This window comes from Mandrillus leucophaeus, unplaced genomic scaffold (assembly GCF_000951045.1).
Source record: "Mandrillus leucophaeus isolate KB7577 unplaced genomic scaffold, Mleu.le_1.0 Scaffold10, whole genome shotgun sequence".
In the NCBI taxonomy this organism is placed as follows: Eukaryota; Metazoa; Chordata; class Mammalia; order Primates; family Cercopithecidae; genus Mandrillus; species Mandrillus leucophaeus.
The window spans coordinates 815232-825831 of record NW_012098098.1 but is presented as its reverse complement, the minus strand read 5'-3'; the positions used below and the strand labels follow the sequence as shown (position 1 = coordinate 825831).

The window sequence follows — 10600 nt, the reverse complement described above, 5'->3', positions numbered from 1 at the left end:
AAAAAATAACAAATTACTCCAAAATCTAATCCCCATGCCTGTTGCTGCTGCCCTTTTGACAAACACCTTTCCAGGCTGTCTCAGAGGCTCTCGGTATGCACACAAATGTACACAGGACTGCGCACCCATACACATTCTCACGTGCCCAAACGCATATGCTCAATTTACACATAAGGAAGGCATCTCCCCTCAGAGTCAGGACGTGAGCTGGGTCTGAATTCCAGTTCCACCCTTACTTGCTCTATGATCATAGGTAAGTTACAGATGTTCCCCTAAGCCTCAGTTTTCTCATAGTAATACCTAAATCAGCCAGGCGCAGTGGCTCACACCTATAATCCCAGCACTTTCGGAGGCCAAGGCGGGCAGATCACTTGAGGTCAGGAGTTCGAGACCAGCCTGGCCAACATGGTGAAACCCTGTCTCTGCTAAAAATACAAAAACATTAGTCAGGCATGGTGGCACATGCCTGTAATCCCAGCTACTCAGGAGGCTAAGGCAGGAGAATCGCTTGTATCTGGGAGGCGGAGGTTGCAGTGAGCCGAGATAGCACCATTGCACTCCAGCCTGGGCAAGAAGAGAGAAACTCTGTTTAAAACAAACAAACAAACAAAAAATACAAAAAAAACCCACCTAAATCACAGGATGCTCTGAACAGTAACACACAAAATGTGCTTCACAGACTGACAAGCACAGAGCATATACTCAACAGATTTTATTAATATTATTCATAAGACCATGCCACACACAAGCTACTGTGTAAACCTGAACTTCTACTCAACAGTAAGTGAAGGCTGGCTTTCCATGTCAAAATATAAACCCACATCAATATTTAAACACATGTACAGATATCCGACGTACGTGAGGCCGCGCCATGTGTCTACACCGCCCTCCTAGAGCCCATTCTCTCCTGATGGGCCCTCGGATATCATCTCCAGCCTTTCAAACTGTCAGCAATGCTGCAGGAACAGCCATCTGACTCTCAGGGCTGAGCATCTCCCCAGGAGAAGTTCCTAAGAGCGGACTTTTTAGGCCAGGAGGAATGCACATTCTGAATTTTCATCCATGTTGCCAAACTGCCCTCAGAGAAGTCAGAATGGCCCCTAGTCGCACCAACAGGACATTAGAGTGTGACTCTTTCACACACAAACATTGTAAGGGAATGCGTTTCTCCTTGGTGATCAGGAACGTCTGTTCATTTGCCCTACTCAACTTCTCTAACTTCTCAGCGGGACACCTGCTTAGGGCACTCACCTTGTGATGGGCCATCATCCACTTAGCTTCCTAACAGGCCCTCCTGTCCTCCTGGCCTAAGCAACCTGCGCTGCCCCAGGGGTCTCATGCTCCCTGCCACCTGTCTTTAGCACTCCCGTTTCCAGACCCTGCAATGTGGTCCCTGGTTCTTCTGCCCCCGTGGGCCTGCAGGAGCGCTTCAGACATTCTTGCCAAACTCATCCAGGAGCAGAGCAGCTTGCCACAGGACGGGGCTATCAACCCCAAGTCCCATAACCTCCACTCGCCGGGAGTGTCCTGGGCCCACATCAGGCATGAGGGATGTGTCTCTTTCAATTTTCTAATCAAGTGTCTTTCAAAACTCCCCACAGGCACTTAACAAAAGCTGTGAAGGTGAACCATGTATGAACCAGGTATCCCGTCTCTTCTCCCTTCACAATTATTTTCTGCCTCACAAACATGTTCTGTGATAGACTTTAACTGTATCTCAACCTAAGATCAACGCAGCCAGATGAATGCTCTCCTTGCTCCATAACTGTCTTCCCGCTACACTTCTACACTCTACACCTACAAATCTGGAGATTTTATTTAACCAATTAAAAAGCCCAAAACCATTTATTTGGGAAAAAAAAAAAAAAAAGAGGATAAAATCAAGTAAAAACAAAACAAAACAAAACAAAAACACAAGGGGCTCTGTGCTCTGTGGAGTGCCTATCTTGTCCCTGATTGACCATCGCAGGTACCTGGATGTTGCTGGAGATGTCACCAGTCAGTGCCACATGCAAAATGACCAGGGGCTCCCCAGGAGTTGAACAGTGAGAAAAGAAGTAACATCTTCTGTAGGGCCCAACGCGGCGCTTCATGTCCATCCAGTTTTTTACAGGATGCACAGCCTCAGCCCTGCGGCGAAATTTATAAAGAGGTAAGACAAATGCATAATTCACAACTTAAGTAATGGTTGCTGACTCCTATTCATACTATTCATCTAAGTCAAACAAGTTCTTTAAATAGAGCTTTAATGGACTCTTCTGGAAGAGTCAAGGAAAGTCATTTTCATGAGAAACAGCACCCACTGAGAGGAACTACAGTGAATGACCATGTTACACACAAAATGGTGCTCCAATTTTAACCCCAGTTTTAAGAGGAGTTTGTGAGGCTCCGGGGAAGGATTCACGCAGATTTTCAGGTGAAACCTAATCAAATGCTTGGTGTCGAACACTGCGTCTTCTCTTCCCTCGGGATCTCTGTGAAGCCCTGTCGGTGCTGCAAACACGGGGCTCATCTGGTGTCTTCTAGCAACCTCACCCCACTGCTGTTTTGTTTTCAGCACGTGAAATGGCAGCAGGCACTGTCAGCCCTTTGAATTGGTTACATTTCAAATAGGACACTTTTCAAACCTTGGATTCCATGGGACAACTTGTAATGTGAAGACACCTACGTGCAAAGAGCCCCGGGTTGTGAGGCCACCATGACATGCTAGCCTGTGTTATACTGGGTCCTGGAGGTAACGCACGATATAGCTTGTTTAGAGATTTTAACCCAGGGAAACATCTTAACCACCAGGTGGGCCAAATGCTGTTTTGATTACGAATGCAAATGCTTGGTCCAGTGAGTTTCTACAACTCTAATCATGGGGTCTTGGAAAGAGAGAAAATGGGTGTGTTTGCTTTAAATAAGAGGACATAAATAAGAACCCACGCAGGTCCCTGACAGACGCATCGGTTTCTCTCGGTGCCCCTTCCCCTTCCTCCATGATCTTAGTATCATGTGTGGTGACGGCCGCAGCATTTGCAAATACTGTGTTTGGATTTTATTAGACTTGAAATAAACTGTACATGTGAATTTACATAGATCGGCTTTTAGCCAATATAAAACATGCATAAACATACATGAAACATATATGTACAAAGCAAATGAAAACCTTAATACTTACTCACTGATTTTCTGAAGCACTTCACACGGTGAATGCCAGGTGACCCGTTCTAGGTTCAGGAACCCGGAGGAAAACCATTCTGAGAGCATTCCTTTCAGCACGCCATTCATTTCCTGAAAAGAAGATCAAGCCCAGGCCTTCAATGGGCAACAGATCAAGCCCATCTCTGTGTTGTGGCCAGCACAGGGAATGAAAATGCTCAAGCAGACAACTGCGCAAGACGATTCTCCAAACAGCTTTTCCCGAGATTCCTCTGGGAGGCTCTTATCTCAAACAAAATGAAAGTCAGGCTTTCATTCAACACTCTATTTAGACTTAACTACTTCAGTCCGTAAGACCCCCAAATGGAAACAATTCAATTTGAACTAAGTTGCCTAAATCAAATAATATGTTCCAATGTGTTCACCACAGTGAGGATACTAATTGTATCGAATTAACATAACAACGAAAGATGCACTGTAAGGGAAAACTAAGACAGCAAGGGTGTCAGCAGCACTATCCTCATCCTCTTGGGAACCTTCTTTGATACGTCAAAACATTACTCCTACGTTTCTTAAAAAAACCAAGTACTTGGTCCAGGAGCCCTATTTTATCAACTGAGAGATGTACATTTTCATATTTTAACATCTCTCAAGTCAGGATGCAGCTTTTGAATGACGGCGGGTCACAGTCTAATTGGCAGCATTATTTTTTTTGAGAGATGGGGTCTCACTCTGTCACCCAGGCTGCAGTGCAATGGCACGAACACAGTTCACTACAGCCTTGACCTCCTGGGCTCACGTGATCCCCCTGTCTCAGCCCTCCAAGTAGCTGGGACTACAGGTGAATTCCACCACGCCCGGGTAAATTTTTTTTGTATTCTTTTGTAGAAATGGGGTTTTGCCATATTGCCCAGGCTGATCTTGAGCTCCCGAGGTCAGGCAATCCACCTGCCTCGGCCTCTCAAAGTGCTGGGATTACAGGCATGAGCCACTGTGCCTCGCCATAACTGGCAGCATTTTAAATCTACCTTAGAGGGACATAATAGTATATCTGGCAACCAATGCATTTCAGAGGTGATGAAATTATCTTAATTTTGCTTCAATTATTTATATCTTTATTATAGCTTATCTACTTCCAAAAATGATGTGAATTGACTCGACCACCCAAGATATATTTGCACTGAAGCTTTTCCAGCAAGAGCAGAACAGAAGGCCCTGAGCAGGAGCAGCGTCGTCTCGGTGTCGCCTGCACAGCCACGGCTTGTTGTTCTCCAATGGCTGTATCCTTTTCTTCCAAATTAACAGAAGCCTCACTTTTCAGCTAGGGACACAGCTGTCCAGAATAAAGACTGCCCTGTGGCTGGGGGTAGCCATGTGACAGAGTTCTGGCCAATGATGGGTAAGCAGAGGTCTCCTGCAGCCACTTTGGGGAACTTGGAAAGACAGCAGGAGCAAGCCCTTGGCCCATCTTTCTCTTTGTCCTTTCCACTGCAGACCGGAAGGCGGTGTGATGGCTGGCACTGGAGCAGCCATCTTGGGCTGCTTTGGAGATGAAGGTTTTTCTGGGCAGAGCGACAAGATTCAAGTCTGGATCCACCAAGAGCACCAAAGAGCAGAATCAGCTCTGGGCTGCCGACCTCCAGACTCACATGAGAGACACACTTCTGTCATATTCAAATCACTGCTATTTTGGGTCTTTGTTACTCATAAATTACATACCAACACATCCACTGAACATTATTATTAAATAACAGTAAACATCTCAGGACGTCTGATAAAAGAATGACCTTCTGACTCTCTCTATAAGGGACATGAAGAACACAATGGGCAACACCTATAAAGAGTGGCTTTATAACAGTTATTTTCTTTTCTTTTCTTTTCTTTTTTTAGAGACGGAGTCTTGCTCTGTCACCCAGGCTGGAGTGCAGTGGTGCAATCTCAGCTCACTGCAACCTCTGCCTCCCAGGTTCAAGTGATTCTCCTGCCTCAGCTTCCAAATTTTATAAAATCATTTTACATTTTAATTCCTGTTAAAGGGTGAAAGGACTCACAACTTTGTCACCTGGGGAAGAGTTGCAGGTTTTGGAATGGTGGCTCAGAGACATTTTTGGAAGGAGGTGAGATCTCCCTTTACATGTTTAAGCACTAGGGCATGAAAGAGGCCACAAATTTGTTCCGTGTGACCCCATGGGGGCTGGGAAAGTAAATCTAGACCGACTGGTGTAAGTGATGGACAGTCAGACATGGACTCAATTTAGTGTAAAGAGGAACTTCTGAACAGCGGGAGCTGTCCACAGAGGTCATCCTGGGAGACGGTGACCCTCAGCACTGGAAGTCACCAAGCACAGGTGGACAGAACTCAGCAGAGCTGTTTGAAAACGGACTTAAGCATTGGATAGGTGGCTGAACCAGACGATCTTTGCAATTCTTTTTAACTTTACATTCCATCACTGAATCTCCTTTACTTGGTTGTAAACTCCATAAAGGCAGGGTCCACTTCTGATTCATTTCTACGGTTCGCAAAGCGTTTACCAATAGATTGATATCAAATGAGAAAGATGGAAAAATGGAACGAACGGTGATTAGTACGTAGCAGGAGGGGAGGATGAGAGAGACTGTTTGCTAGGTGTCACGGAATGGCCCTTTATAAAACTGTATTTTCTGCATTTGACTACAGCGGCTCTTAATCTTCCTGGGATCCTCTCACACTCTTGAGTATGTGTTAAAAACCACAGGCCCTGTCCCCAGAACATTGCAAACACATTAATAAAATTGGGCACATGTTTTCCTGGGGTTCATGGGCTCCTCTGATACTTACCTATGGACTATCCCAGGGGCCAAAAGGACTTCTGTACCCCAGGTTAGGAACAGATGAGCTGAGCTCTGTGTAAGAGGCACCGGCATCTCTCTTACATTCATGATAGGAAAAAAGCTGAAAATACCTAGTTTTACTATCAGTTCAATATTAATTATGAAAGAAATGGTTTGGCTGATGAAAGCTCCTCCCCTACAAATCTCTTCATTCTATTTTGGGCTCCTGACAGCTACAAAATGTGACACTGGTACACAAGAACTGGGAATCTGGGCTAAAGGTCAGAAGTCTCCGTTGCTCAGTTCTAACACCGGCAGCAGCTGTTCAGGCTGGGATGAGCCACAGCACGCCGCAAGGTTGCCGGGATACAAACACCACCAGGGAAAGAAGCCTCCGCGACTGTGTGTGCATTAATTCAGCCACCATTTATCACCAATACAAGACTGAGAAACACAACTGCTGGGAATATCCTGGTGATGCTAAGGGTAGCGACAGTTCTCAGTGTATTCTGCTGGAGTGCTGCTGCATTTTTTTTTTCCAGAGGCAGGTCTTGCTATGTTGGCCAGGCTGAACTCCCGGGCTCAGCTGAACCTCGCAAGTAGCAGGGACTACAGGTGCGTGCCACTGCATCCAGCTCTGTGTATTCTGTATTGTTAATTCCATTGACTTGTATGACACTGTTTAGACCAGCCAACTTTTCCTTTTAAAAGATAAAATGGTTCCCTCTCTTTTGAAGCTCTATCAAGATCTGCTTATTTTGGTATGGAAGAAAAGTCACCTTCCCTTGCCCAGAAGCCCTGCGTTGGGGAAGGAAGTGGAAAGCCATGGATGAGGGTAGCACTGCAGAGGCTGAGAAACTTGGGGACAATTCCCACTCACATAAGCTTCCACTCCGCAGGTATACACTTCATACCATGGATATACTTTCCTATCTCAAAATAAGCATCATTTAGCACAGCTAAGCACAGAATTTACTAGATCCAACAAAGAGTACTCTATTAACTAAAAGGCAGAGGATACACAAGGGTCTAGCATGGCCGGGTGGCTGTGGCAGTGGGAACCAGGTCCCTCTCTAGTTTCTGTGCCTCTGTTAAGGTTCGAACACCTCTCATTCCACCGAGGTCCAAACCGCCCATCAGGAACCCTTTCCACGAATTAAAGGCCAGCCTCCCTTGAGTGCCCACAAACTGCTGAACCATGCTCAGACCTTCCCCTCTACTGGGGATTTGACTCGGTTTCACTGGGATTTCACCTCCAAGAAACTGAAGTCATCAACCAACTGGGCCTCTGGAGAAAAACAAAAAGCCTATAAACCACCACTCCCTAGACACATCACATCCTCATTCCCACACCTACCACACAACCACAGGGACACACATAGCTACAAACTCCTCCACGTTTTGTGGCCACAAATCCAGGCACGGTAACAAACCTCCAAACTCACTTGGACCAGAGGAAAAGAACATTTTAAAAAGTAAGAACACAGCCGGGCACAGTGGTTCACACCTGTAATTCCAGCACTTTGGAAGGCCAAGACGGGCAGATCATCTGAGGTCAGGAGTTCGAGATCAGCCTGGCCAACAGCAAAACTCCGTCTTTACTAAAAATATAAAAATTAGCCAGGAGTGTTGGCAAGTGCCTGTAATCCCAGCTACTCGGGAGACTGAGGTGGGAGAATCACTTGAACCCAGGAGGCAGAAGTTGCAGTGAGCCGAGATTGTGCTGCTGCACTACAGCCTGGGCAACAGAGCAAGACTCTGTTTAAAAAAAAAAAAAAAAATCAGATAAAAAAATAGATCACATAGGTTACAATATCAGATCCCAGTTGACAGTTTATATGTACAGAAAAATGTAACTCTATTCTCAGACTGATTTAAATGTTTAAATGACAGGGATTTAAAAAAAATTACACTTGGGCTCACACCGATCTATAATCCCAGCACTTGGGACTGGAGGATTGCTTGCTTGAGGCCAGAAGTTCAAGACCAGCCTGGGAAACACAAGATCCCATCTCTAAAAAAAACATAAACAACAAAACAAAAACCCATCTCTATACACACACACACACACATACATATACGTGTATGTATGGGAAAACTACGCAGAACAAGGGAAGGGGAAGGGAATTAACAGGTTCGGCTACTAATAGTTATACGCACTGAATACAAGGCTGGCGTTTCTAGGTAAAGAAACGGAAGGGGCACAATAAAGCAATCACAAAAAGGCTCCTGCAGCCATTATGTCCTAACCATATGCAGAGGCAAAGATCAGGCTGCCGTTATTCATTCTGTTTGATATCTCTGGTTCACAGGACTTCTGGCCTAATATTATAGTATGCAATGTTTTTTTTTTTCCCTTATGTATATAGACAGCCTTGGTCAAAAAGCAAGGAAATGTGTGAATGTCTGAGGACTCAACAGCCTCTGTATTTCCCAGGAGCCAGCTCCTTTCTTTCAACAGTCAAGTCTGGATATGAGTGTGTTCAGTCGTGTTCCTTCCTAACGATGTGATAACCAAGAGTTTTCTGAGTGGGGAAGAACAAAAGGATGTATTCCACAACATCTCACAGAACCAGGGAATTCAGAATTGGACTGGATGTGAGAAATCAACGCGGGACAAAGCTGGCCAATGTCTGATAGGAGGACCCTCCCAGCTGGGCAGAAACCTTTCCAGCCCTTCGTGGCTTCCTTCCAGGCTCAAAAATCTACGACAGAGTGTGGGGCAGTCTCACCTCCACATAAATGCTGAATGATTAGTGTGTCAAGTATGTCTCATGCCACGGCACCCAGGAATCTATTGCAATGACTCATTCATCACTCTGCTATGCAAGAAATTTAAGACAAGTTTCCCAGTTTTCCAGGAGCTGATCACTTACTTGGGGGGATGATATGTTGCCAAGTACTATGTACAAATGTGGATCAGAAAAGCTCAGCTATTCAGACCGGGCTTGAGACCAGAACATGACAATTCAACACGGTAAGAATTCTTGAGTGATTTCATGTCATGCAATTAGCAACTGTGGGCTTTCTGTCTGAGAATCTTATGGCCAAAGATGCCTGACCGTCAGCAACAGCACTGTACATTAACCAGCTATCATGGGGAATCAAATCATGGCCACTGTTGTCACTCTTGACATTAATCCCACACTTAATTATGCCCGATTTTATGCATCTAAGTAGCCAAAAAAGGTAAGAAAGTTTCTAATAAACATCTGATTAACTCACACAGTAAGACAGTGATACAGCACAGGGCAAAGAACCCTGGATTTGGGCGGGTGATCAGCAAGAGTTTTTTGCTCTGAATTTAAGGACAAGTCACACAACCTGAGCATCTTCTCCTTTACTGTAAAAGGGATACGTGTTATCACCCACGTAAGACTGAAGGAATGAAAATGAAACTATTAAACCAGTATTAGAGTTCTTAAATGGGTCAGGTCATAATCACTCAATCGTTCAATTTTTTTTTTTTTTAACTCCAACTGTACATAACAAACTTCTGAATGTCCAAAACTTCCTGAAACATTCACATCATTTTTCATTAATTAAAAGGGCAGGTTAAGCCTGGGCAAAATGGTGAAACGCACCCTCTACAAAAAAATAACAAAAATGAGCCGGGCATGTGGCCTGCGCCTGTAGTTCCAGCTACTCAGGAGGCTGAGGTGGGAAGACTGCTTGAGCCTGGGGAAGTCGAGGCTGCAGTGAGCCGTGAAAGCACCACTGTACTCCAGCCTGGGGAACAGAGTGAGACCCTATCTCAAAAAAAAAGAAAAAAAAAGGTGGGGGGGCAGGCTAGTGTTTCGCGGTATTTAATACTAACAATATAAAAGGAGAGTATATGCTTTAGGCCTTCTTTCGGGTCATAATCATTTAAATCTCAAAGTCTGTATCTGCATCTAACACGAATGAACTGTGCTAATGCCTGATTACCTCAAGTCAACTCAGAATCATCACAGTAAGTACCGAACTCAGGGTGTTAAATGTCCTCCCAAAAGTCACGGAGCACAGAGAAGGCCAGAAGCCATGGAGACTCCGGAGTGGTGGTGGTGGTGACCTTGAGTCCTATTTACCTTTGCGTATTTCACAGGACTTCTCAGGACAATGTCTCACACATAGCGGGTGCCCAATTAACCTCTGAAACACTATTCAGGGTCTCAGAAGGCTGCCTGATGCTCAGCCTGATGCTCAAGTTCAGGTATACCATATAGATGAAACACTTTAATCAGCTACAACAATTAAAGAAGAGACTGTAGAGCACACACTAATCAGGTACAGGAGGCGACAGTTACCTTCAAGGCCACCAAATGCTGAGTATTTAGTAAACACTATACAAGTGAGGACTTCAAGGACAGACTGGAGGGAGGTGGGGGTGTGCTCTGACGAGGCCAGGACTCAGCGTGGGAAGGGGAGAGTTGGCGAGCTGTAACTGCGGGCGAAGTGAGCGTGGTTTCAGGCAGGGAAGGTGGGGTGTGTGGGGCTTGGAGGGGGCAAATGAGGACTACTCGAGGAGAGCGGCCAGTCCGCGCTGCCGGGGGGTCGAGGGCGGCCCCTTACCCGGACGTCCGGCCCCTCCACCAGCTTAAGGGCCTGAGCCTCGAGCAGGTCGGCCCGCAGCTGCACCAGGAAGCGCACGCCGCCGTCCAGCTTG

At 45.7% G+C, this 10600-nt stretch overlaps 2 protein-coding genes across 2 annotated transcripts in view; both read right to left on the bottom strand.

The window, feature by feature from the left end:
- Window positions 1–2081, bottom strand: part of OSGIN1 (oxidative stress induced growth inhibitor 1) — a 64108-nt gene extending 62027 nt beyond the window's left edge. Inside the window, exon 1 of the mRNA XM_011970804.1 lies at window positions 1974–2081. The gene's annotated coding sequence lies outside the window, so the exon portion shown is untranslated. The remainder of the gene's footprint in view (window positions 1–1973) is intronic.
- Window positions 1–10600, bottom strand: part of MLYCD (malonyl-CoA decarboxylase) — a 93591-nt gene that overhangs the window by 7839 nt on the left and 75152 nt on the right. The window contains exons 4-6 of the mRNA XM_011972274.1: window positions 10507–10596; window positions 3164–3276; window positions 1974–2130 (exon numbers count right to left, since the gene is read on the bottom strand). Of these exons, the coding sequence (XP_011827664.1) occupies window positions 1974–2130; window positions 3164–3276; window positions 10507–10596 (360 nt within the window). The remainder of the gene's footprint in view (window positions 1–1973; window positions 2131–3163; window positions 3277–10506; window positions 10597–10600) is intronic.